Here is a 26,799-nt window from a genome sequence, read left to right as displayed (position 1 = left end):
CATGTTCAGCTTCTAAGGGAAGAAAGAAGCTGGGGGTGAGGGGTGGTTCCTTCCCTTTTTCCATTTCTTCTGTTACCTGCAGATTCAGGAGTGCAGGCTAATAACTTTCAAGTGTCTGTATACATTGATGTATCTTTAGGAGTAAAGTGTAACCATCCCTAGTGCAATGAGCAGAATTTGTTTGACAATTGCAGTCTCTTCTTCCACTGCTTTGGTTAGAAGAGCATATTTTTTGCTCAACCAAAGAGCACAGAGCACAACATCTCTCAATCTGTGCAGGACCCAGGAGTGCCTTCAAGCTGGGATGTGGAGTGCAGCCCAGGTGCATCCTGCTGCCAGAGTGAGACCCAAGTACCATCAGTTTCTTACATGTGTCTTTGTATCTAGCAGAGAGTAAACATAAGCACATGGCATGGCCTGTGCAACTCCCCAAGTGGCTATGGGAGATTGGCCACGCCAGGAAACACCAAAGCACAGAGCTACCATTCTGCTGAGATGCAGCCTTAAGGACCACAGCAGTCAATCATTGCTGTGTTTGTTTTTCTCCAGGAAATGCTTTGCTGGTGCATCCAGTCACTGAGCGAGAGGCCAGGACAGTGAATGTTCTGCTTCCTGGGTCAGAGGAGGTGAGGTTGAATAAGAAGCTGCTCAGCTATTCAACCAAAGAAATATTTTATGCTGCAGTCTCCCAGCTTTCCACTTCATAACTGCTAAGAAGTGGTGCCACCGCTGTCATAGGGTGGTGATAGCAGTCCTGTACCCGCCGTAGTCCACTGCTCTGGACTTTTCTTCCATCTTGGTACCTCGCACAGTTGGCTAACAGCAGACTTGCTTTCTTGCTTTTCCAAGAGCTGCTGCACAGATTTCAAGTCTCCCCTCAAGACTCACTGCTCCTCTTGCAATGCCAAAAAAACACTACACTAAATTGTCAATTCCTTTCTTTCATGTATTTCTCTTAGGGTTAAGCTTCTCTTCTACATGGAGGAAAAGGGATCTTTGAAGGGAAGTTCATAAGGAAACCAGAGGGAAGCTGGGGAAAGGGAAGTTATAACAAAGAAATACAAGCCTCAGTAGCCTGAGGCATGCATAGGAAACAATTTGACATGTAGAGAGATCAGTTTCTCTCTGAAGTCAAGTCATTCATCCACAGGATGGCACTGTGACCCACTCCCACACAGAGCCTTTTGTTTCAGCAGCTGAGAGGTGGAGGAAGGGAAGGAATCTGAGAATGTGTTTCCTAAGGAAAAGTTTGAGATTCAGCTCTAGAGACAAATGAAAGACAGCAGCAAAGTGGAGTGTGAAAGCCTTGTGACTCTACTAATGCACCTGAGGACACTAACAATTTTTTTTTTTAATCAATATAAGGGCAAAAGTGACTATGCTCTCCAAACAAGCTAAGAAAATTAGTTTTATCAGCATCTCTGTGGAAATTCGCTACCTGGCACCCCTAAAGCAGTTAAATCTGGTGACAACTGTGGTGCAGGGGATGTTGCAGATGTCACTTGTTTTTGTGACCTGTTTTAGCAGTGTTATTATTAATTTTCATTTCAGAATCAGTAAGCTTATTCTGTAACTTACATTTTTTTGTTGTTGTTGTTATGTCGTTGCTTGGCACCTCCAGATGCGTACAAAATGTATGCAAACTATAGAAAAGAGTAGCTTAATTTTGTGATTCAGGAATGACAATTTATTCTTTCTCTCCAGAGTGTCAATGGACTTAAAATAAATAAATAAATAAATAAATAAATGCAAATTCTTGCACCTCAAATAAATTGGTAGGAATAGTGAGATTACAAGATGGAGCAAAAAAGCAACTGCCCCCCTGCAGAGGGAACAGATTGTTCCATAGATATATTGGGCTCATTCTTTTCTTCATTTTTTCCTAGATTTGGTATGATTTCAGAATATTTAAACGAATGGAAGCTGCAGGCACTGTGAAGATTCCAGTAACACTGGATAATGTATGTTTTTGTTTTAAAACACTAATTTCTTTAAGCTGAAAAAATAATATAGGCTTTTTTGTAAGTACTCAAAATCTGTACTGTTTTGTAAGTACTCAAAATCTGAAAAGTGACATTTCAATTTCCTTGTAGGATTGTAATGTAAAACAGCTTTTATAAAGAAGAAAAATCTCTGTGTTAATTTCAGACAGAAATATTCTAAAACTGAAAACTGATGCTATGAGCAGAACACAGCTGGAAAAAGGGATAATTATGGTAAAAATGAATTCCAGTGACGTCCTGCCCTGTATCTTAGTGACCTGTCAGGGCCTTTCTAAACACAGAAATTATGGCATGCTAAGCTTGAATGTGTATTTCTACTATCTGTACTAATTTCCCAGCAGATTTAGAATTTGATAGCTTCCTTTTTATTCCCCTCACGCCCCAAAATAAAGTGTAAAATCTTTCAAAAATGCTCATAGAGACATGTCTGCATAAAGTAATTGCAGCTGAGTGAATTTGTATCACATTCTAGATAATCTACTTTTTCAGTGGGTAGACTTCAACGTGCATTCAGAACAACTCTGCAGAAAAGGGTAATAAGTAATCTAGTGTTAACTGAGCACTGAAAGGCTCTGCATTAGGAGTCTACCAGTCTGTGGAGGCAATATTTGATCAAAGTGGTGAAGTAAAAAAAAGAAAAGTTTTTCAAGATGCTTTGCAATTGAGAAATTCCCTTGGGCCATCTGATATTGTGGGCTTTGCTGTGACAGACCCACTCGATTTAGGTAGTTAGCCAGGTGGTCCTAGAACCTCAGTGTATGAACATTATAACAACTCTTGTACCTCAGAAATCACCCTCCCAAAATCCTACCCTATCTCCTTTGTTGTTAATGTGGAACACTTATGAGTCTTGGTAGCAGAGAGGTGAGTTATTGTAAGGGTGACTTCTCCCAGCAGAGATGCTTTGGCTTGAACACATACAGGAAGTTAACTACTATTCCCATTGTTAACTGAGTAGTTTTCCTTATATGCTCACAGTAAAAGTTCATTTCTGAGATTTGATAAGAAAAAGTTGCAGTTTTCCTATCAAGTAAGTTAAAATTGTATGATCAGTTTATATGAACTTTTCTATCCTGACTTTGTTATTGGCAGATTCCTGTGTTCCAGCGTGGGGGGACTGTGATACCTCTGAAGATCAGAGCTGGAAAGTCCACTGAATGGATGACAGATACTTCTTACAAACTCCATGTGGCCCTGGATACAGAGGTACTCTGAGACAACCTTTCCTTTACAAAGTTGTCTTTAATCCCATTCATCTTTTTAGGATGCCTATTCAATCGGCATAGTGGTGTCTACACTTTGAACATCCTGTGGCTTTTCTTCATTCCTGCTGCCTGGGGTCCCACCTCACTCCCACTGTTCCCTCAGAGTGAGACTGAGTGTAGCACAGGCAGAACATTTTCTAACTTTTCCCAGCTCCTTTCTAGTCCCTTGGAGGAAGAAGCAGAGAATGTATAGGCCACGCACTTCCTCCTCAATCCAGAAAAAGAACTTCCCACAACTATCCTTTCCAATAAAAGAGGGGTCATCTGGCACACATACTAGTTTGCAAAATCAGAATGTCCAGAGTGTCCAGAGCACTTTCAGAACTGGACTCCCTGAGCTTTCCAGAGATTCAAGTTGCTAAAAAATAAACCCTCACTATAAGACATTAACATATAGTGAGACTTAGGATTTTCAGTTTCATTGTCCAACACTAGAAGTTCCTCTTAATTTGGGCTCCCATCTGGTGTGTTTCACAGGGCTATGCAAAAGGTGAACTCTACCTAGATGATGGGCATTCATTCGAGTACCTTCACGAGAAGCAGTTCCTGCACCGGAAATTCACTTTCCATAAACAAGTTCTCTCTTCCAGGTAACAGCAACCACTGCAGACAAAAGCCACCCAATACACAACCATTGGAAATGCCTTTTCTAGTTCATTAAACCTCCTTACAAATGTAGAAGTGTTAGTTCATCATTGCTGGTGAAGACCCAGAGCAAGCAGAGTCCTGTATAAAACTGCATAGGCGAGTGATGCTCTGCCTAAGTCTAGATACACCAACACTTGAAAATGCTGAGTTGTCTAATATTGTTTCGATTTACTCAGTTTTACAGATTTACTCAAATACAAAGGAAGTCATCAGCAATAATAAAATGCCTTGAAGAAACAAGGATGGTAAAGTGGGAGGTTTGCAAATAGGCAATACCTAGAGTGCTTGTATCTTCTAAGGTACGGGAACCATAATCAGACACCATTACACATGGTCTGAAAATCATCAGCAAAAGCACCCTATATCTTAAAATGTTAAAATATAGGGGAGAAAGCACAAAGAGACACTCTGAAAAGGCTGAGTGAAACAACTAAAAGCCAAAAATATCTATATCTGCTACTTGTAAGGAAAGCAATTTCAAATAAATCCTCACTACAGTTTTATTAGTGAGGTCTGTTGCCTCTGGGCCTGCTCAGTTGATAAGTAATGAATTTACAAGTATTTCATTATTCTTTCAGGCTTCAAAAAATAGTAATATAAATAAAATAATAAAAATAGCGGTAAGTGGTTCTCAAACTACAAAATTCAGCACAGAGCAAAACTGTAGATTAGTTTGGATAGTGTAACTGAAAGTATGCCTCACATCCCTTTATCTGGCAAGACTAAAATATGAAAAACTTAAAAATTCAGGAGGAAGGTAAAAGATATTTCTAAATCACTAGCAAATCTAGAATTTATCTTTTTGAGTCAAATATAACATTCTGTTCTCTCCAAAGTGAACATTTTTATTTTTTTTCTAAGCTTTTTTTTAGAGGTTTTTAATTACGAATGAATACTTGAAATTAATTTCAAAATGAAAGAAAATCACGATACAAACTGAAATGTGTTGTTTGAAAAATGTTAAAATTAGACAGCTTTACTTTTGTGTTCAGAAAGGGATTTTCACATTACCATTTGGCAAAATCTGAGAACCTTTCTGGTTATTAAAGCTACATTTCTTTTTATCACAAAATGGCTTGGAAAACTTTTCTTCTCCCTTCTAATTTTGTAAAGTCTGCTGTACAAAAATGTCAGCTGATAATGGGAGAAAATTATATCTGTTTCAAGAGAAAGATAAATAGAGAGAAGAAACAGTACTGGGAACCTTCAGGGAGAGACTGCAGTAGTGGTTTTTCTGTATGATGCTGACTTGCTGAGGGACAGGAACTACTGTATATGAATTAATTTTCTTTTTTCAGTTGCACAGATGAAAAAGGACAATACTGCACAACATGCATAGTTGAACAAGTGATAATTCTGGGACTTGGACAGCAACCCATGTCTGTGACAACATGTTTAAAGGGTAATGAACTAACTTTCATTTCACTGGAATTGTTTGAAATACTCTTGTGCTGGTGGCATTCATTAGAGGCTGCAGACTGGCAGCTCTGTAATGGAGCTATTACAGCATGGGGAGATTCTTGGTTCAGTCATCTTTGCTACTTTTTGGATATCAAAGGCAGAATTTAGTGAGAGAAATTAGCAGTTACTGCTAATATTACATGCAGAACTGACGAACATTTACTTTATAAGGTAATAGATATATCAATAATGATACTTCAGAATTAACAAGTTCAGTTAAGTTAATCCTGCAAAGCATATGACCAGAGCTGGCATTTAAAATGAAGGACCATTTGGTCCTTCTGTAGTACAGGTCAGATCTGTCAGTCTGCCTACTCCAAGATTGGAAATCTGTGGACAAAAACAAAATTGCTCTTCTGTTCTCTTGCTCATTTGACAAAGCCTGGAGTTCCTGACTGTACGGGGATCTCTGTAAGTTGCAAGGGATCCCATAGGGGTAAGCAGTAGCACCTGCAGAGAGGGCTTGTCACTTCTCGCTGCTTTTCAGGTGCATCCCTTCACCTTGGGAATCGTATGGACATGGACTTTCTGCTTGCACCTGTCAATGCACAGGACTTCTACAGTGCTTGGAGAATAAGTTATACTGAAACAAGGGTTAACTTCTGCAGAAAAATCCTTGAATAATTTTGTGATGGAAGCTCATATACCCCAAGTTAGTTTGAAAGGCCAGAAGACAAGAAATAGTGTCTCCAATTCTGCTGCGTTCTTGGGTGTACTCTGAGCAGATTTGGTTACTATTTCATTTCTAATCAATCTTTACTGCTAGTTCCATGGATGGTCTGAATTAATAAGAGGGAGTTGTGCGTAACTGTATTTGAGAAAGGTTGTTCTTAAAGCATATGGTAAACTTTCTTGTCCTGTTCAGATGGGAAGGAAAAAGAAGTGGTTTTCACATATGAAATGAAGACCTCTGTGTTGACGCTGGAGAAGTTAGACCTGAGTGTTGGTGCTGACTGGGAGATTCATATCAAGTGAAAGGAGAAACAGCTTCTTCGGAGAATTTACTGAAAGGCTGAACGGAAATGGATTTGAAGGAGTTAAAAAGCTTATCTGAATCTGGTTAGATCGAAGAACATATTTCCCTCTCTGCAAACTAACATTTCCTATAATCTTGCTTTTAAAACAGTAAGTTAGACTTGAGTAGCTCTTCTCAAGTCAGCGGTTGAAAAAATGTAATAGCAATGGGATTGTAATCACCATCTGGTTTAGGCTAGCTTCAGTAAGACATTAAGGTGAAGTTCTGCCTTCACTTGCACCAGAATATCCTGACTTGGTAAGTAGGTGAGGTTGTGACTGGTTGGCATGGGGTTTAATGTAAGTATCTGAAAAGCCAACCACTCATAGAGAAGAGCACTTGGGAAGAGCAGCTCTGTGCCCGCTTTAACAAACAGCATTGATAGCTATGTCAGATGTGGAGGTTATGGTCAGTGTTCTGCTTGCAAGCTGCTTTGAGAAGCAAACCCAGAAGGAGCCACCCAGCATGAGTACAGGCACTTCCCTTTTTCAATCCTTACCACAGTGCAAAATCAGGCAGTTTGTACAGGAAAGTAAACAACAGGCTAGCTTAACAGTTCAAGCTGAACTGAAGCTAAGGTTTTAATAGGCAGTGCCAGTCAGTTGTGCGATATTGTAATGCAGAAGTGGGGAAGTCAGAATCCATATAACTAGATTTGAAACTGGTATTTGAATTTTCAAGAAGGCACAAGTCTAAAGAAGTGCAGTGCTGCTTGGGGTGGCAGCAGGACTGCGATGGAAATCTTTGCACGTTATTGCTCCCCTCTCCACCAGTGCAACTTAAAAAAATTTTTTGTTAGGAAGGAATTGTCTGTGTGTTTGGATGCGTGAATGTCATTGGTTACAGCCAGCCTGATACAGCAGCTCTGCTTCTGGACATCTCTGCTGTTCCATATCTTTCAATTCCTGATAACATCTGGCTTTCTTTTCTTTTTTTAGCAATTTGTAGATCAGTTTTAATATCTAGCTGAGTTTTGAGTTTAGTAGGTAGCAATGGGAAAGCTTTTTCAGGCAAAGGAAACTTGAACCGCTCAACATTTTCTTTATAACGGAAAATACTCTTTAATTTAATGGGATTAATTCTGTATTTAGCCATCCCGTCTCATGCATATCCCCCCATTTTCTTACAACTCACCTAATACTCTTTTGCCTCACAATCCCACTTTTTCTACAGACAGAACTGGGGTGCTCTGCTGCTTCCTTCCCTTATCAGAGCCTGGAGACACAACCTGAGTATGCTAATTCCCATACATTCTACCTATTCCCACTACCCTTTCTGTGTGACGCATCTCTCCTCACAGGCTGCTGTCACTCCATAATTCAAGTTCATTGGCCTTTCCATTTGCTACAGTTGTCAAATATCATAGAATCAGTGAGGTTGGAAGGGACCTCTGAAGATCATCTAGTCCAACCTCCCTGCTCAAGCAGGGTCGCCTAGAGCATGGTAAACGGGGTTGCATCTAGGCAGGCCTTGAAGATCTCCGAGAAGGAGACTCCACAACCTCTCTGGGCAACCTGGTCCAGTGCTCCGTCACTCTCACAGGGAACAAATTCCCCCTCACCTTCAGGCAGAACTTCCTGTGGTTCAGTTTGTGCCCGTTGCTTGCCTCTTGTCCTGTCACATGGGACAACTGAAAAGAGTTTGTCCCTGTCCCCTTGACACCCTCCCTTCAGATACTCATACACATTGATAAGATCCCCCCTCAGTCTTCTCTTCCCCAGGCTGAAGAGGCCCAGCTCTCGCAGCCGTTCCTCATAGGGCAGGTGCTCCAGCCCTCTGAGCATCTTCATAGCCCTACGCTGGACTCTCTCCAGTAGCTCCGTGTCTCTCTTGAACTGGGGAGCCCAGAACTGGACACAGCACTCGAGATGAGGCCTCCCCAGGGCTGGGTAGAGAGGCAGGATCACCTCCCTCGATCTGCTGGAAACATCCTTCCTAATGCTCCTGAGGAGACCATTGGCCTTCCTGGCCACAAGGGCACATTCCTGGCTCATGGTCAACTTGTCATCCACCAGCACTCCCAGGACCTTCTCTGCAGAGCTGCTTTCCAGAAGGTCAGCCCCCAGCTTGTCCTGGTGCCTAGGGTTATTCCTCCCTAGGTGCAGGACCTGCACTTGCCCTTGTTGAACCTCAGGAGGTTCCTCTCTGCCCAACTCTCCAGCCTGCCCAGGTCTCTCTGAATGGCAGCACAGCCCCCTGGGGTATCAGCCACTCCTCCCAGCTTGGTAGCATCAGCAAACTTGCTGAGGAGGCACTCTGTCCCCTCATCCAGGTCACTGATGAATAAGTTGAACAGGATGGGACCCAGTACTCAGCCCTGGGGGACACCACTAGCCACAGGCCTCCAGCTAGACTCCACGCCACTGATGACGAACCTCTGAGCTCTGCCTTTCAGCCAGTTCTCAGTCCACCTCACTGTCTACCTGTCTAACCCACGCTTCCTGAACTTATCTAGGAGGATGTTATGGGAGATAGTGTCAATAACCTTGCTGAAGTCAAGGTACACAATGTCCACTGCTCTCCCCTCATTTACCCAGCCAGTCATTCCATCCTAGAAGACTCTCAGATTGGTTAAGCAGGATTTCCCCTTGGTGAATCCATGCAGGCTACTCCTGATCACCTTCTTTTCCTCCATATGTCTGGAGATGACATCCAGAATGAGCTATTCCATCCCCTTTCCAGGGATGGAGGTGAGACTGACTGGTCTGTAGTTGCCTGGGTCCTCCTCCTTGCCCTTTTTGAAGACTTTTGGAGTGACATTGGCTTTCTTCCAGTCCTCAGGCACCTCTCCAGTTCTCCAGGACCTTTCAAAGACGATGGAGAGCAGCCTGGCAACAACATCCGCCAGCTCCCTCAGTACCCGTGGGTGCATCCCATCCGGGCCCATGGATTTGTGGATGTCTAGCCTGCCCAGAAGGTCTCTAATCCTATCCTTCTCAACCAAAGGAAAGTCTTCCCTTCTCCAGACTTTCTCCCTCACGTCCAGGCTGCAGGATTCCTTAGCAGTAAAGACTGAAGCAAAGAAGGCATTCAGTAATTCTGCCTTCTCTGAATCCCTTGTCACCATGGCCCCCTCTCCAGTCAGTAGCTGGCCCACGTTTTCCCTAGTCCTCCCCTTGCTGCTGATGTCGTTGAAGAAGCCCTTCCTGTTGTCCTTGACATCCCTTGCCAGACTCAATTCCATCTGGGCCTTAGCCTTCCTTGCAGCATCTCTACATACTCTGACTGCATTCCTATAGTTCTCCCAAGTAGCCTGTTTCCTCTTCCACATTCTGTGTGTTTTCTTCTTCTGTCTGAATTTGGCCAAGAGCTCCTTGCTCACCCATGCAAGTCTCCTGCCCCTTTTGCTGCACTTCTTACTCATAGGAATATATTACTTTAATATATATTAATAATATATTACTTTAAAATCGATTCAGGCAAGCCTGAACATACTGTCAGTTGGGTTTTATGGATACAAAAGAGCAGAATCTATTTATTTATGTATTTATTTTCAGTAAGATAAGGAAATATTTTCTGAAAAGATAGTAGATTGACTCTTGGGAAGCAGAGAAGCATTGTTAACATTTTTGCGTACTAAAGGGAACATAACCGTCCATTTGTGCAGTGTGCCCTGCTCTTCTTACTAAGCCCTCCCTGAGCAGGGTCAGTCAGTCATTGCCACCTGCTGCTGTTTGTCCTCCGCAGGGCAGATTTCTGCAAATATCAAATGTGAGAGCTAACTATGATTACTCTGCTTTTGACTACTGAGTGCAACTTGTTCCCCACCAGACCCCTGGGTTCCTCCTCCTTTAGTCTGCAAAGCTGTTTTTCAACCCTTCTAGTAGGTACTATAAGCCTCTGCTGTAGGAATTGGGGACTGGCAGCCTAAACAGTGCTGTGCTTAATGCAGGCAAGTGGATCAGCAGCAAATAGGTCTTTTACAGGCTCCATTCTTCTATTGGCTTCTAAGGTTTAAATGGTGATTGTTTCCTACATTTAAGCATAATGGTGGTTCTGACTGTGTAATTATTGTCTGGAACACTTTAATGAAACATTTTACCTGGTATTTCTGAAGTGTGAAAGTAAGTGGAATAAAGTAACATTGAAGTGAGTTAAACACCTTATTCCTTCTAACCTTCCTTGTACTATGGAGAATTTCTAAGTAATATTCTTTAAAATGTATCTGATTAAAAGTGGCTGACTGCTTTTTATGCTGTGACCCTCAGGATGATATCAGGATGCTATGAGTAAGTTCTCATGGGTTATGTTTTCAGTAGTATGATGTGCCTAACTTGTATAGATTTCTGTAGGCTTTAGTTGCTTGACAGCTCTTAGAAGTCGTCTTTAGGCTTGAGGAATTAAATTTCAAAAAAATGACATTTACATTGGCAGTTGTAGCAACTCTCATACTTTTCCATATATTTATGCCACAAATCAAGAAATACATTTACACTCATGTTGTAAGCCACAAAGTATAACTGAATTCAGTTAGCAAAAACAACCAGAGATCAGACTTCATAACAGTTAAATGCAAACATTATCATTCTTATAGTCCACTTCTGCTTTGTCTGAACAAGGTCAAGTGCTGGGTACTTTTACTTGCAAGAAATTCCATCACAAAAGGTGGCTCCATTCCAAGTGGACAAAGGGGGCTTTTTGGTGTCTGTAGTAAGACCATCTATTCACCTCTCTAGTAAATTGCATTTTTTCAAGATACCCTTTGTCTTTTACTAACAACTCCTGCTTCTCACAAAAAGCCCTACAAGAGCAAAATCACCTGTCTAGTAAAAATAGGAAAAGGAGAAGTTGCTTTTGAACATATATAACCAGAAAATACCCTCACACATCTATAAAGAGCAGTGTTAGGTTAAAAGTGAAAAGTATATTGCTCTTGAATTATCCTGGGAAGAGTGACATGTGTGCCAAGCTGTCATGCAAAGTGATGTCAGATGTGATACCTTCAATCCTCACATCTAAATGTAATGACGAAGTCATCAATTCCACAGGTGGACAACCTGTCTTGAAGCAACTGCATTCCTATTTCCAAGAACAGATGAATTAGCCCTTTCTCATTGCCCTGTTGCTGCAAAAGAAGGCTTGCATTCATAATAAAAAAGAAAAAGATTTAGGCCACTGTTAGAAAGATGAGGATTAATATTCTCAGAGGTTAGCTCAACTTGATAAGTGTATTAGCTTCTTCAAAGGTTGCCCTAATGGAGTGTGAGGGGCCTAATAATTGTCCATTGTACCATTGATTTGAAATGAGTAAATGAAACAAATATCTGAGGAACAAATACCAACCAAAAATTACTGCTTTGGCAAACACTTTAGTACTAGGGCAGAAGGTCAGTGTGCATGGTGTGAGCCAGAGTCCAGCTATTAGTGTCATTACGCAAAAATAACACTGATGTTGTCATGTGATTTAAGACTTCTTAAGACTTCCTAACCAAAGAAATTAGGGTGTTAGAGGGCTTTTCTTGCTACATATACGGTGGTGTCACCCTGTTTTTCCTCTTAGATTAGTATATCCTAACCCACACAATGGCACAGTTTCCACACTGGGCCCCTGTATATAAAGGTGCCTTTTATATGGGAAGTAGCTATCACCAGGTGAATCTTAATCCTGGCAAGCTGCTCTCTTGCTGTAATTTGGAGGAGCTAAACCCCAACTGGCATTTATTGAACTGACCTCAGTAGCATCAAATAAAATTATTTGTGCTTTTCACCATTAAGACTGTATAGAAAGATAGCTTTTCAGTAACTACAGGGGAAAAAAAAATCAACAGTTCCTTAAGGAGTGTCAGGACTAGTTTATTGGCTAGCAGGACTATATAATTATGTTCCCACACCAGCAGGAGTTTAGCTCCCAATTTCCACTGCTCTCTCCATTTGAGGAGAGGCAAGCTGCCTGCAGCAGGAGTCAGCCTGCACCCGTAAAGCCCAAGAGCATGCCTGGCCTTGGCAGGAGCTGCGCAGCAGACTCATGCCGTCTCACTAACCGCTCCCTCTCCCACTTGTTCTCTTTCTCTCCGCCCGTGGTTATTTTTAGGCTGCCTGCGTTAAAACTTGTCTCTTCTGGGTGCTTACACACACGCTCAGGGCAGGCGTACATATAGGCACACGCTGTAGAAACAACAACTCAGGCGCAAGAATTAACCGAGGGGTTATCTTGTGCCACAGCAAGGAGTAAAATCAATTACTTACTTACCTACAAGAAAATATTGCCGTCAAGAGGATGCACAAACTACTCAACTATATGGAACTTTATTGTTTGCAAATCTGATTAGGAGAATTTCAACAAAAAGGAAACACTTTTTACACAACAGCTTCCTCTTTTTTTTTTCAAATTTCCTTTCCGTTTTCAAGATCTTTCTTTCTTTTAACATTTGCTTTAAATTTGATTCCCATGCCAACCGCCATAAATGCAGCAGTGGCTCAGGAGACAGCTGCTGGGTCAGTTCCTAGTGCTACTGTTAGCACTACAGCTGAAGGTACAGGTGGGGGAACAGGGGGGATTTATTCTGCCATAATCAGTCGCAACCAGCCCATTATCAGAGCAAAGGAAAAGACCTATGAAGAGCTTCACAAGAAGTGCCTGGAGAAAAACATCCTCTATGAAGATCCTGATTTCCCACCTAATGAGACTTCCCTCTTCTATAGCCAGAAAATCCCCATCAAGTTTGAGTGGAAAAGACCACGTGTAAGTAACATGTTTGCTGAGTGCCTTTAACTTTCTATAAATCAAAGTATTCACCCAGAGCATGCTTGTTTTGCAAGAGGGGGAAGAAACTAAGCTGCAAGTATATTTTCTTAAAGAGCTATCCTGAAAGATAACTAGCTAGGCTAAGAATGGCCAGAGGAATAAAATGAGATGGAATGAAGCATGTAGAAAAGAATGAAATTTAATTGGTTCTTGTGCGATTTGTTTGGAATTGGCTTATCTGAAACTGCAAAGAAAAGTTCTTGTGCTGCAACATATTACTGGGCACTACCTTTTTTCGCTATGTCTTCAGTATTCTACTGCTTTCCTAGTGTGTGAAAATAAGAGAACAAACTATGCTCTGAATCACGCTTTTATGCAGTTTTTGTTCATTCCCAACATTGCTCAGCTGACTTTCAAAGGTTGATTAGCTTATTACGTGCTCGCCAAAACAGTGCGTTATAATCACCATGAAGAAGGAAGCCTGTATGTTAGTCCCCTTCCTTTCTTCCTGTCTTGTGGGCTTTTCCCCAGTCAGCCTTCCTATTCTTTGTCACCTTCAGCCTCTCTCATGCAGAGGACTCGTTCCTCAACTCCCCATCGATTCTCTGTCCTACCACAAAATGTGTTCTCTTTCACTGCCACTCCTGCCACGCGGCTGCTCCTCTCCAGTGCAGCAGCCCCCAGGACGCGGCCTTGTCCCCCACCATCCCTTGTCCGGCAGCAAGAACATGGTTTTGAGGAGCTTCCTCTTTCCGACATTGCTGGCTGCCTTTTCTAGATATGCCATACTTCTCTGACAGTGAAATCTGCGCCTCAGTGACAAAGCGAGGCTAGACAAAGCTAACCACAGTAACACAGCACAAATAAACAGCAAAAGTAGCTTTTGTGGGTAGCTGCTACAGAATCAGAGTATGGCCATATGCTGCTGTCTCAAGGGCAACAAGGTGGAGCTCTTAACAGATCAAAGAGGGAAACCAAAACAAAAGAGTAGGAAAATGTATTGTCCCAGTTGGTGATAATGTCTGATGCAGGGGTCTAATCCAAGCACTGTGAGATAGGGGTGGCACTGATGTAACGCTTCTTATAGTTATTAGTTCTCACTAAGGTGACGGAGTTTGTATTTCTGTGTTAGAGAGGATAATGAAAAATCTAGTCTTCGAAAGAACTAGAATAATTGAATCAAATGTAGAAGAAGAGTTAGTTTTGGAGTGGCTTTAAAGAGGTGTTTCCACTTTGATTTGGTACGTCCATTGCCACAGGTCTCTGTAAAACCCCCATAGGCTGTCTGCCCCCGGGGTGCCCGTGTGTACGTGCTCTGTCACGTGGCCAAGTGCTGCCCGACTCCTTCAGCACCACCGCGGCTGCACCAACTCCCGGAAATGAGTTAAATGGAGCAGCACTGCAATCATCTGTAAAAGGAGGGGATTTCCCATATTTCTGCAGGGAGGAAAGTGACACAGCAGTGTAGTGGAGGAATGCCAGCACGCTGGGGCAAACGGACTGTAAGTGTGCGTACAAGAAAGCACTGAAATGGCAAAAAGGCACAATGTAACTTCACTTCTGTCTGATGTAAATGGGCATACATGTATCAAGCCTCTGTTTTGGGGAAAGTTCACCTGTCTGGATGTCTGTCTCAAAGATATTTCTTTAACTCACTTGTTAAGTCAAATCTGAATTGAGCCAACCTTGAGAAATACATTGTAAAAGAAAATAGAATACCAGACAGTTCAGAAGTCCTGAGAAAATACCTAGTACTGATTTCTCGCTAGATTCTTTCCCTGATTTCTGATGTATCATGCCTACCGCATAGCCCTAGAAATAGCAAATAAACAAATGCACAATGTAAGGTAAAATCTCCTGGTTAAAACAGAGGGCTAGGAAATACACAATCTATTCCTAACTGCCTCTAGCTTGCTGAGTCACCTGGGTCATGTCATGTATCCCAGCTTCCCCCCCACACACATCAGATTAATGTGTAAGAATATAAAATATATGATGTATCAGCATCATGTGGTTGCCCTTTGCAAACACTGTTAATGAAGCACTGATAACTGATGTTCGGAATAGTGCTTCTTAGCTGCAGATTTCAGCATACTAACACATCAAAAGGCTGTTAGTCTGCATTTGCATCAGGGATTTACCCAGGGCAGATCAGCTGCTGAGAATGAAACTGCCCCGCTCTGAGGCACCCGGCCAGCTGCCCCCGGTGCACAGGAGCCCGAGCACCCCTCACGCATGGGCAACGACTCAGCTGTGGCTCAGGCTTTTCACAGCGCTCTTGTGGCACTTATCGCGCCGTGAAATACGTTACTGAGACGAGGACAGGTGTCCCCAAAGTTAACTCTGTGCGCTCACGCGTCTGACCCTGCAGGCTCTTGACTCTGGAATTGCTGCTGCCCCGCGGTCGGCTCCTCCGCCACCGCCTCCCAGAGCGATTGGTCTGTGCTGGGGGCACAAGGACTGGTCTTGTGCATTACCGTCAGGACGCTCTGCCACGCGGGGCAGCTGTAAACCTTGTCACAGGGGTGGTAAAGAGGACTGTAATTCTACCCAGCTGACTGTCATGCCATGCCCTGAATGCGCAGAGAAGATCTTGTAATACTCAATTTGGGCAAAAGCCAAGGGACATCTGTGAAAGTTTTCTTGAGTAAAGACTGCAGGATCCATCCACTGTTTCTGTTCAAAGTAGCAGGGAAATTAAAACCCTCTCAGTTCCTTCATAATATTAAATCATCCACCAGCCCATGGGAGATGAGAAGCTCAGAGGGCCCGTTCTCTCCTAAATCAGGTTACATCCAGCTCAGCAACAGACTGCGCTAACCCTTCTAGCAGACTCAGCCTCCCATACCCATGCTTCCTGCGGGAGCAGAGTTCAACTCCACCTCCCAGCCCGGCCCACCACATCATGCGGAGCCAGGAGCACAGCAGCAGCACTGGCTCCAGGGGCTAGACAGCTGCTAACAGCTCTCATCCTCCTGGGGAATTCTCAACAGCCTCCTGCAGCCAGGTAGAATTCCCTCTGCATGTCCAGGTGACACTCAAAGAAAACAGAAGTGTCCCAAGTGCGTGGAAACAGCTTCAAAAAGGAGAAAAGAAGGTCCAATATATGCGAAGGAAATAGCTGCACAGTCTGAAGTTTGCGTTTAATCACTTTATTCATTAAAACAGAGGCCCGTTTACCATGCGGTTCAGTTTTCATAGAGCTCTTTCAGAGTTTAGCTAGTTAATCTTTATAGGACTCTGGAATATTTACATGCCTCATACACAAGAAGCATAATACATATGAATAGGTGACTAAGATTTTGCAGCAAACTAGTTACAGAGCAAAAACTCAGAGCTTACAGACTCCTGATTTCCTGTCCTCACTTCAGTCCATTAACGCACATCTGCTTGCCTCAGTAAGCAGGGATGGAGAAGCAATGATGTTCAGCATCTTTGTTCAAAATTCCAGCGTTTGCCATAGAGATCACAGAACATGCTAGGTTGTCACGGACTTATTTAGATCTTATAGTTTCCAAAATACTTCCCTTAGAGGTTAGAGATTTCTAGAGAGCACAGTGAGGCTGGGACCTCTGGTGCCCAAAAACTGAGCATAAAGAGTGTCATGGGGCAAGATAATATACTGTGTATGGTATGCCATATGTCAGCATGCATTAGGAAGGCACTACGTGAACAATAAAAATGATGGTGCATGATCAGCACCAAAGAGCTTGTACTGCTGCTGGCCAGGCCATGGGTGCACAGAAGGACCCGCCCTCCAGCTCACCACAAATGGAGGATGCTAAGGGAATGGCATTGTAACACCTGACATGACGAGGTTGCCCAATTTTATGTTATGGTTTATCACTTGGTGGTGAAGTCAAGGAGATTTGAAACAATCTTTATATGATGCATTAAATTAGGCCACAGAGAGTCAGTTTTCCTGTTGAATTTGCAATTCCTATTGAATATGCAATTTTTCTATTGAAAAAATGAGATTACTAACAGCTCCTATATAAACTATGGAGCACTGCTTCTCATTAACTTTCAGATACGAGAAGAGGACTTTAGTATAACGCACTGCAGAGTAATAAGAGGTCCTGTTTGGAGGTAATGACACTAAGAATTAATAGGAAGGCTCCACTGTGAGACTGGCCTTTTAAACACTCCTTTGTCATTCGCCTTGCTCGCAGTCAGGAGGTCACAGCACTGCATTACAATTACAAATTCCAGATTTAATGACTTCCCTATGGTGATGATCTCCATAACCAAGAAAATCATCAGGAGGAAATTTCTTTTCATAGCGAATGCAAATAGAATCAAGTTAGCAGCCAGGTAGATCTGCTTAGAATGAAAATGAAGCATTCAGATAATCTGCTGCACAGGCAGATTATTCTCCAAAGCAAACGAGTGGATGATGCATGAAATTGCACCAGGGAACAATCATCAACACACATTTAGTATATGGAAGCACTTTTAGACATCTAACTATCTTCATAGAAAATACAGCCTGCTGGATTTAAGAGCTTTATATTTCAACTGGAGCAGGTTCAAGCTAAAACATATTGTTAGAAGTTGACACATGTCAATCAAGCTAAAATATATAGTTAGAGGTGAAAACACAATCCAAAAACATGTTAGCTCACAACCAGTTTTCAAAAGGGCACCACAGGAATGTCGGGAAGAGTATCTTCAACAAAGCAAGTGGGTGGAGAGAAGCACGAAGGCAGCTCACACAGTTGCCCTGGCAGAACTGAACCGCGGACAACAGCTGACTAAGGCCTGAAATAACAGGACAATCCTGCCAGAATAAGATACTGCTGCAGGGAGTCGGAAGTGGGTCTTTCTCTGGCTGTGTGACTAATAGTTACATCAAAGTAAAAGTGCTGCTGAAGGAGCAAAAAGAAGTGCACTCCAGCCAAGTGAAATAATTAGACTTGAAACACGAGTCTGGGAAAAATCCAAGACTACCCTGATGACCTGGGAAAAAAGCTTTAAACCGCAGAGGCAGTGTCAGCTGCTTGTACTGCCAATTACTCAGCGCTCTCAAGTAATTATCTGTTGTTTTTCTCCTTCCCGCTCCAGAAAATTAGGTTCTTGGGCTATAGTTTGTCTTCTTCCCCACATTTACAACTGCTCAGAAAACTGGTCTTCAGGTTGCAATATCTTTCTTTTCTTACTCTCACAAGAGATAGGTCCAAAAGTCAGATGCCTTCCCTTTTCAATTCATACAAAGTGTTTGACGATTTGGCCCTTTTCCATGAGGGGTGGGAAAAAGCAAAGGCTTTTTTTTTTTTTTCCTCTGCCGGGCTTGGATGCGAGTTGCCAGTAAAGGTGGTTTCTTTTTCTCCTCACCCAATATGTTCAGGGAACCAACGCTGAGGTGTTGGAGAGGCTGTACCTACTTCTTCGTACGGCTTTCATGTACCCTGTAGGTTTTTTGTCCTGTTTGGTAGACAAATGGTTATCATTAGTTTGGAAGAGGTTCTGTGTAAACCCTGCCATAGTCCCACCTTCATTTGCTGGTAGTTCATGCATAGCCCTTCCTTCCCTACAGCAATTCCTTGAAGCATTTTCATACATGGACAGAGGTTGTTTTTCAAACAACAGAGCAAGAGGCAGCTGATTTAACCTCTCTTTCACTCTCAGATTATTGAGAAAAGGGCAGGACAACTTGAGTGTAGTCAGTGCATAATTCCACAACCCTCTCCTTCCTTTACAGTTCAGCTGGATCTGACCCTAATGCACAGAAATCATTTATGCCTGTGCTACATCTTGTACCCATTTTGCACAAGCATAAATACTAATAAGCCTAACATACTGCCCTAACTGCAGGGCGGAAAACCTTCCTGTACTCAGAGACAGAGGATAGCTGTATTACATTTCTGAATGTAGCATTGGCAATTAAATGCTATAACAAGAGGAAAAGAAGTTTCAAAATAATTCTTTACTGGAATTCTGCAGCTGAAAACACTGCAAGAGATGCTGATATCCACAAATTATGTTATAGGAAAACATTGTCCCAAAATAGCTTTTATTTCTGTGGCAAACAAGCATCATAAGGCATGTTTTTCCTGATCATCTGCTTGTATTTTGCAGGAAATCTGTGAGAATCCACGATTCATTATTGGTGGAGCCAACAGAACAGATATCTGCCAAGGAGAACTAGGTAAGAAATTCTCAGTTCTACCCATACTTTTTTAAAATTTGCATCATCACTTACTGACTCCTTTGCTATAGCAAGTCGTTGATACCTGTCTTGTAGCAATCTGGGGAAGAACTTTGAAAGAACGATGCTTTGCAGCATGTTTTGCTTTTCAGGAGCTAGTAGCATGTGTGTGTTATAAAGCATCATTTGGCAAGATGTGGCCTTTCTCTCAGACTCGAGGAAGAACTGAATGAGTTAAGATGAGAATAAGAGATAAAGAAAGAGAAGCAGTTATTTGAGTGAGAGGGAAAAAAACCTAATCTACTACTGTTGTATTTTTTCAGGTATTTAGTCTTGCTATTTCCATCTAGGAACTGCTGGAGGCCTCCAACTAAGCGTGCCTTGTAGACTTGTACTCTATACTGAAGAACTTAAGCTCAGGTGCTCAAAGATGCTTTGAGATATAGAAACAATACTTAGCCTTAGCTTAGGGATGCCTTTGCAACAGCTGTCCCTGGGGCACTCACCTGCATTGCTTTGCAAAGTCATTCTCTACCCAGCTTTGTCATGTCTTTCATAGTTTTTTAACTTCTCCTGTGCCTGTTTTTCTAAGCTGATACATCTTGATCTGTGTTAATCTTTTCATTTAGAAGTTCTTCCATGCTTGAGATACTCCTCATCACCTTCCCATTGCTTTTTTTTCTTGTTTTTTAAACTTCCTTTTTTTTTTTTCAAGGTGACCAGAATTTCAGTTTCAAAAATGTGGACAAAAATTAATTTACATGCATATTATATTCTCTCTTTTTTCTTTCATTCTTTTCCCAACTACTCTTAGCACTCTTTATCTTTTTGACTACTGCTGAACATTGTATAGTTTATGGAAACTCCTGTTCACAGTGAACCCCAGATCCTTCCTAAGGGGAAATAGGTAACTTAGAATACACTGTTGTATACATAGGTATATGCATATGTATATACATATATACATTTCCCAACATGCATATGTACATGTATTTCCATACATTTTAACAACCCACCACTTAGTTTTATTAATTTCTTTTGCAACTTCTTACGATCAGGTTTAGTTTTTACCACCACGTATAATGCTCTCACCCCACTAATTCACATAATCTGTTTAGACAAGCATACCCTCTAACTTCTTTTCCAGTAGTTGTTAGGAGGCTTTAATGGAGCTATGCTTTCCTAGAGCTCTCATGGAGGCAGCCATCTTAAGCAAGGGTCTAAACAAGAAATTGAGGAGACCTAAAATGGACAGCATGTAGAACAATGTGGATTCAGATTCAGAAAGAGAAAAGAGAAAATGAAGCAAGAAAGAGGCCCCACAGAATTAGGACTTGGACAGTGGGTTATCTTGAGAGTGGAAAAACAGTATTTAAGACTTAGCATCAGCTGTACAGAGGTCCTCTAGGAGAGAGAGAGTCCTCTCTCATCTGGATTTGTCCTAAGCTTGGAAAGAAAACTAACGTGGCAAGTCAGCAAGGAGTTCACGTGGGGCGGGGGAATCTCACAGCAGCTAGCAGTACTCACCAGATCTCTGGCTCTCTCTGAACACAGGCGACGTTCTGGCCTCAGACAACTATTTTTGGGGCTGTATTCTCCTATGAGAATAGAGACCCCAAGAGCCAGTTAACTGAAGGCAGCCAACCAGGTAACCCATTGGTTACAACAGAAGCAGATTCAAAATCCATGGATTTATAAACAAATACAGTGCTTTCTGAGCAAGCTAAGGCAACGTGAATTAGACCTCTCAAACCTTTGGGGCAAGGCTCACCTGTTTAGTAAGTGCATATCAAGCCACGAGTGGAGCCAATAAGCATTTCCATAGCACAAATAAACAGAGTGCTAGACATATGCTAAAGTGATATAGATGTTCAGTTCAGCCTTTTACTGATGGGCCATGGCACATCCTACTGAAAATTGAAGCATTACTTGGCAGTTATCTCAGATCTTCCCTCTGTCCCTTCATCTCTGCTTGATTTGCAGGTGACTGCTGGTTCCTGGCAGCCATCGCTTGCCTGACGCTGAATAAAAAACTCCTCTGTAGAGTCATACCTCACGACCAGTCCTTCATACAAAACTACGCTGGCATCTTCCACTTCCAGGTGAGTCCCTCCATCTACGCAGAAGAAGACGTGGTTGCATTCGTCCTGTGCTCGCTGAGCCCCTGGCGCACTGTGCTCTTTGCTTCCTCCACCCTTTGAAAGCGTTGAGCAGGAGCAGGGATGAGAAACGGGCCTAAATGAATCCCCTCACACGGGTCCCGTGAGCGGGGAGCCGCAGGCAGGCGACGCCAGTGCGGGAGCCCAGCAGCCCAGGCATCGCCTGGACGGCGCTGCGCGCAGGTTTGCGGGAGGACCGGGGATCTGTTATTAGAGCCTTGAGGAAGAGCTGGAAACGCCCAAAACCGAGAAGAGGCAAGAAGGAGGATAAGGTAGCCTGTAGCTGCTTAAAAACTTGCTTCAAACTTGTGCCCTGGATCTCCCTGGGTGTTAGACCTCCCGAATGACTAAACCCCACTGAGCAAGGAGCTGCAACCTCTGCCAGCCACCAGGGCTCAGCTCTGGCCTTGGGAGGCCAGAAAGGAGTTTCGAAGTTTCAACAGATTACGATAGTTTCTGGATTTATTCCCCCCCCCCCCCCCGCCCCCGCTCAGCCCATCTTTTAAACCAGGCTCCCCCTTCCCTGCATCAAATAAACCAGGAGGTTTTTCTGTGTGCCTTTACTCAGTTCTGGCGCTATGGAGACTGGGTGGACGTCGTCATCGATGACTGCCTACCCACCTACAACAACCAGCTGGTCTTCACCAAGTCCTCCCAGCGCAACGAGTTCTGGAGCGCTCTTCTGGAAAAGGCCTATGCAAAGTAAAAAACCCGCTATACCGCACCTAGCTGAGGCTGTATCTGGGGAGGCGATCAAAACACTAAGTATCTGACTTATACGTGCACTGTAAGAGGCTCTTAGGACAAGCACCCTTTTTCATAGAGTCTAGTGGCTTAGAATTGGGCATGGGGTAAAGCATATTTTCTAGTTTAATTTACTACTCATGCAGAGATCTACATTTGATTCTCAATGTCTTTTCTTCTTTTTAATATGTGCAGGCAGCATGTTTTAAACCTTTAAATTTTAGGGTTACCAAACGTATGGATTTTTTCAGTATGCATATGTTTGTGTGTGTATATACACGTGTGAATACACACACAAGATTATTATATAAAGAAATGTGTGTGTGCCTGTGTATATACATACACATATGCACAGAAAAGGTAATTTGATTCTTCTTTTCTCTTTCCAAGACTCCATGGGTCCTACGAAGCTTTGAAAGGAGGCAACACCACAGAGGCCATGGAGGACTTCACCGGAGGAGTGACAGAGTTCTACGAGATAAGAGATGCTCCAAAAGATATCTATAAAATTATGAAACATGCGATTGCCAGAGGATCCCTCATGGCCAGCTCCATTGATGTAAGTCCACATGAACCCTGCAGTTGAGCCTTAGCAACTGGCAAAGAATATGGACCTCTCCATTAGTAATCCAATACATGTAACTTTTTGGAACTGTTTGGTTTAGTTCACATAGCAAATGTCCATTTCTAGGAGACGGGGGGAATCTTTCGTGGAAGTTCCCCATTAACAAATAGCAAGCACCAAAAGGGGAGTTAGCAGGAGCTGAACATGAAGATGGAGAGAAGGGGTCAGATCAGTAAATCCAGCACACTCCTTTAAGTGCCCTCACCCAGTAAAATGAACTTAGTACCATGATGCTGCAGCTCTGTTAACATACAAGACTTCAGGTGAAAGAGCTAATAATATATACATGCTTAGAAAGTTAACCCTTTGGTTTCCAGCATGGACCTAGATTTTCTCTGTATACTATGCTTTATCAAAAGTAAAAATAATAAAGCTAGTTTCAACACCTGTTATGAAGTATGAAGTTGCAATAACGGTACCAGAACAACCGGTGCTATTGACCACTGTAGATAAATGTGGACCATCTAGCACATAAGAAGAAGGAATAGAAATTATCTAGGCTATCTAGGCACTCTAATCTTTCCCATATTATGTTTCTCTCTCCCTGCCTCCTCTTTCTGCACTATACTTTTCTTCCATTCTTTGTACCAGGATAACTTAGGCTTTTCCTATGGATCAGCTCCTCGAAGCGACATTGGGGAACTGATTGCTCGGATGGTGAAGAATCTAGAAAACGCGCAGATGACTCAATCCACTATAGACTACCAGGGGACGGATGAAAGGCCAGCCTGGGTTCGTATGCCTCGAGAAGCAAATGACTTCACAGCATTTTTACTTCTAGCTAGAACAGTTAGAGAAACATATCACCTTTGTTTTTAAATCCTTATTTCACTTCACTGAGTTATCCTCACCCTGAAGATTTGTTATTCTGAATGCTATTTGATGTATGTGTTGAAGGACTTCAGTTCTTTCAAACACAGTGACTGGTACACTTATCCAGAGGGTTTCGTTAATAGTGAAGCAAAGGTCTGTTGGCTTGTGGCACAGACTTATGATTTCCAGAGCTTAAGCCAAAGTGACATGTTTTTATTGTATTTGGGAACTGGAAATGATCAGCAGCTTTTAACAATCCCTTTTCTTGGGAAAGATGGAATGAGGGAGAAAATTAAAATAATAGAAGAGAACAAAATACCAAGGTGGGCAGGGAGAAGCAGCTCTGTATGGCCCTACTCCATTCAAAAGAGCTCCCAGAGAACTTATTTTGATATCTAAAGCACTACGGAGCTCTGCCCACAAATGGAGAGGAGTCTCGTCTTTAGATGGACTTGGAGTGGAGGAGTACACAGAGAAAGGCAGCGAGCTCCTTTAAGATTATTAAAAGTTCTTTGTTTAAAATGCATAACAAGGAAATGGAAAAATATACTTAGGATTACATATATGATAATGTACTTCTGCATGCTGGAATTTCTTTTTATCTAGAAAAATGAGGTATTAGAACAATTAAAGAAAAAAAAAATCTCATTTTGGGAAACTTGAAAACTTCCAAATCTGAAGAGGAACAAGTACTCTCACTATCAAATGGTTGTCATATTGTGCCCTTTAGAGACCCACATTTCAGTGGCAGAAAACTTCTTTCCCTTTTCAGAGGAAAAAAGAAATTACAGTGTCTAAACCTTTTGGTTATGCAATCAGCCTTCTGCATTTGCAGCAGAAATAGCTATTTTTGACTCTTTTGACATCCATATTTAGTCTTGGTGTGATTCTTGGGAAAGCGAAGTATGACTGTCTTGTTTTGCAAGCACAACTGTCCACCTGTGTTTTGGGGTAATTTCCTGCCCAGTGAATGTCTACTCATAGAATTTTTATAGTTGCTGCTCCAGCTGTACTCATTCTGCTGTTTATTATTACAGTCTTGAGCCATCACCAGAAAGTCCCAGCTCTTGAGGAGAAGAGGTAGACAGTGCAGACTTGAGAAGTACTTCAGAGAGGTGGCCTAGAGAACCAGCAGCTGGAGAAATTAATATTCTTAAATGGAAAAAAAATGGAAGGGATTCTCATAAGTAATGAAGGTGACAACATGAGAAGAAATGAAGAAAATAGATCTATGGCTATATAGAGAAGAAGTATAGAAACAGGAGTAAGAAATAGGAAATAAGAGCAGATGGAAAATAATGGGAAAAAGACTGACAGCCGACAAATATTTGGATGTGATCCCTCACCGTGCAAGCTGAGAATGTAGCTATGTGAACTTATTAATACTCCTTTTCCAGCCCTGCCTCTCTCATGCCCACAGCTATGTCAAAGATGGGTGGAGGAATTACCGGCAGGGCCTTGCAGTCATTTCTCAGTGACATAGTGGAGGAGGGGAAATTTTATAAATCATCCACAGACAGCTAGTGAAATGGGGGCTTTCCTGTCTCAATTTCCCCAGTGAATCCCCCTATATGCATAGTGGACTTAATACTATCTATCTTGCTCTCAAGTCTTCATCTCCCAGATAAATAGTATTCTCAGATTTGTAAATAAAAAATATATCAGATACAGTTCATTACCAAGACAGTAAATGTACTTATATCTAAGTAACACATTTTGGTTAACATGCAAGAGAATGTTATGGAGCCACACAAGTACATACTATCCCAGCAAGGACTGAACATTCCTACTAATAGAAGATTTAACTATGTTGATTAAGCATTATATACTAGTGCCTTCTCAGTGCAAAAGGCAGTAAAATACACAAAAGGAAAAAGTAAATCATAAAATGTCCTCTCCTCTTGATCTTATCAACTTTTTGCTGTTACAATTCACATTTACCAAACAGCAGCAACATTCATTCTGCAGCCATTAATCTTGGCTGCCTTGACAAAAGGGGGAAGAGAAGAATAAGACAAAAAATGCTGTCATCCAAATGGTGTCTCCTGCCTGCAAGAGCTCTGGGTGGTGATAGCTGCCTTAGAACAGCTGGCTGAGCCTCAGCAGTCTCTAACTGGTTTTAATTCTGTGTCTAACAGACCATAACACCAATGCAGTATGAAACCCGGATGGCTTGCGGGCTGGTCAAAGGCCATGCCTATTCTGTCACCGCAGTGGAAGAGGTACGTACCATCCCTTTCCTTTGGCTGTTGGGAGCTGTGGTTTAGACTGGCCTAGCATCATGCATGTCAGCCGAGCTATGAGGAAATGAAGCAGAAATGATAAGCTTAGCAAACAAAATTTGTACCTAAATAAGGGAAAGCTCTGTGGAAAAGCAAAGCTGTCTAAGCTTCAGCTGTGTGGGGAAATGGATGTTCCACCATGATCTGCTTGGGCTAAGGAAACTAGCCCAACCACAGCTGGCCACCTCCTCTTCTTATAGACTGCCCTGACTCATGTGGAGCAGATCAGGCGAGGTGACTGCTGCGGAAAGCACAGATGCTCAGGGAACTGGTGTCAACGATTTGACAGATGAAGTTTCCTCCTGAGCCTACTTTGCATTAAATAATTTAGTTGATCCTTATTGCTTTCTTTTTTCAACTAGACAACATTTAAAGGGGAGAAAATAAGGCTGGTAAGGCTAAGGAACCCCTGGGGACAGGTGGAATGGAATGGACCATGGAGTGACAAGTGAGTAAAATGCATGTCTAGGAGCCTGACGTGATAAAAAAAATTGCTGCTTTATTTCCCCTTATACAGATTGTGGGAACCCTAACAAGGAAGAGGCATTTGAATAGTCTTTTCTGTCATTCTGATACTTTGAAGTTGATGATACTTAGTGACTGTTTAGCTGAAGCGGTGAAAGAACCAAAATCAAAACAAAACAACCAAACAACCCAACCAAATCACACCCCTAACTCAAAAAGATGCTAAGAGGGGATTTAATCAATGGAAACAAAGAGAGAACCCAGCGACAGAGTCAGTCTGCTGTCCAGCAAGTTCTGTAATGCCCAATGTCAAGAGAAGGAGGTACATCAGAAGACTCTCTTATGCTACAGAAAAACTGGAAGAAGTGAGATGTCAGCACATAGATGAGTTTGGATGAAGCTTCTCATCTGGTTTTACTAAAAGGACTTTTGGTAGCTATTTACCTCAGCAATGAGAGTCTGTAAGCATTTTCCTCTGCAGGCTAA

The 26,799-nt window shown here is 42.4% G+C and overlaps 2 protein-coding genes across 4 annotated transcripts in view; both read left to right on the top strand.

Annotated features, from left to right (window-relative positions):
* GANC (glucosidase alpha, neutral C) overlaps positions 1-10,593 on the top strand; it is a 31,501-nt gene extending 20,908 nt beyond the window's left edge. The window contains exons 19-24 of one of the 2 annotated variants that reach the window (XM_062577384.1): positions 550-626; positions 1,887-1,961; positions 3,096-3,209; positions 3,746-3,858; positions 5,215-5,318; positions 6,243-10,593. In XM_062577384.1, the coding sequence (XP_062433368.1) occupies positions 550-626; positions 1,887-1,961; positions 3,096-3,209; positions 3,746-3,858; positions 5,215-5,318; positions 6,243-6,352 (593 nt within the window). In that variant the 3' untranslated portion in view covers positions 6,353-10,593. Of the gene's footprint in view, positions 1-549; positions 627-1,886; positions 1,962-3,095; positions 3,210-3,745; positions 3,859-5,214; positions 5,319-6,242 lie in introns of those variants that run through there. The other variant, XM_062577385.1, reaches the window with a different exon arrangement.
* Positions 10,594-12,484: 1,891 nt separating this feature from the next.
* Positions 12,485-26,799, top strand: part of CAPN3 (calpain 3) — a 31,261-nt gene continuing 16,946 nt past the window's right edge. For both annotated transcript variants that reach the window (XM_062576325.1, XM_062576324.1), the window contains exons 1-8: positions 12,485-13,074; positions 19,156-19,225; positions 21,209-21,327; positions 21,953-22,086; positions 22,519-22,687; positions 23,345-23,485; positions 25,705-25,788; positions 26,211-26,296. In XM_062576325.1, the coding sequence (XP_062432309.1) occupies positions 12,781-13,074; positions 19,156-19,225; positions 21,209-21,327; positions 21,953-22,086; positions 22,519-22,687; positions 23,345-23,485; positions 25,705-25,788; positions 26,211-26,296 (1,097 nt within the window). In that variant the 5' untranslated portion in view covers positions 12,485-12,780. The remainder of the gene's footprint in view (positions 13,075-19,155; positions 19,226-21,208; positions 21,328-21,952; positions 22,087-22,518; positions 22,688-23,344; positions 23,486-25,704; positions 25,789-26,210; positions 26,297-26,799) is intronic.

The sequence above is a fragment of the Rhea pennata genome, chromosome 5 (genome assembly GCF_028389875.1).
Source record: "Rhea pennata isolate bPtePen1 chromosome 5, bPtePen1.pri, whole genome shotgun sequence".
Taxonomy (NCBI): Eukaryota; Metazoa; Chordata; class Aves; order Rheiformes; family Rheidae; genus Rhea; species Rhea pennata.
This window is presented reverse-complemented; position numbering and strand designations above follow the sequence as displayed.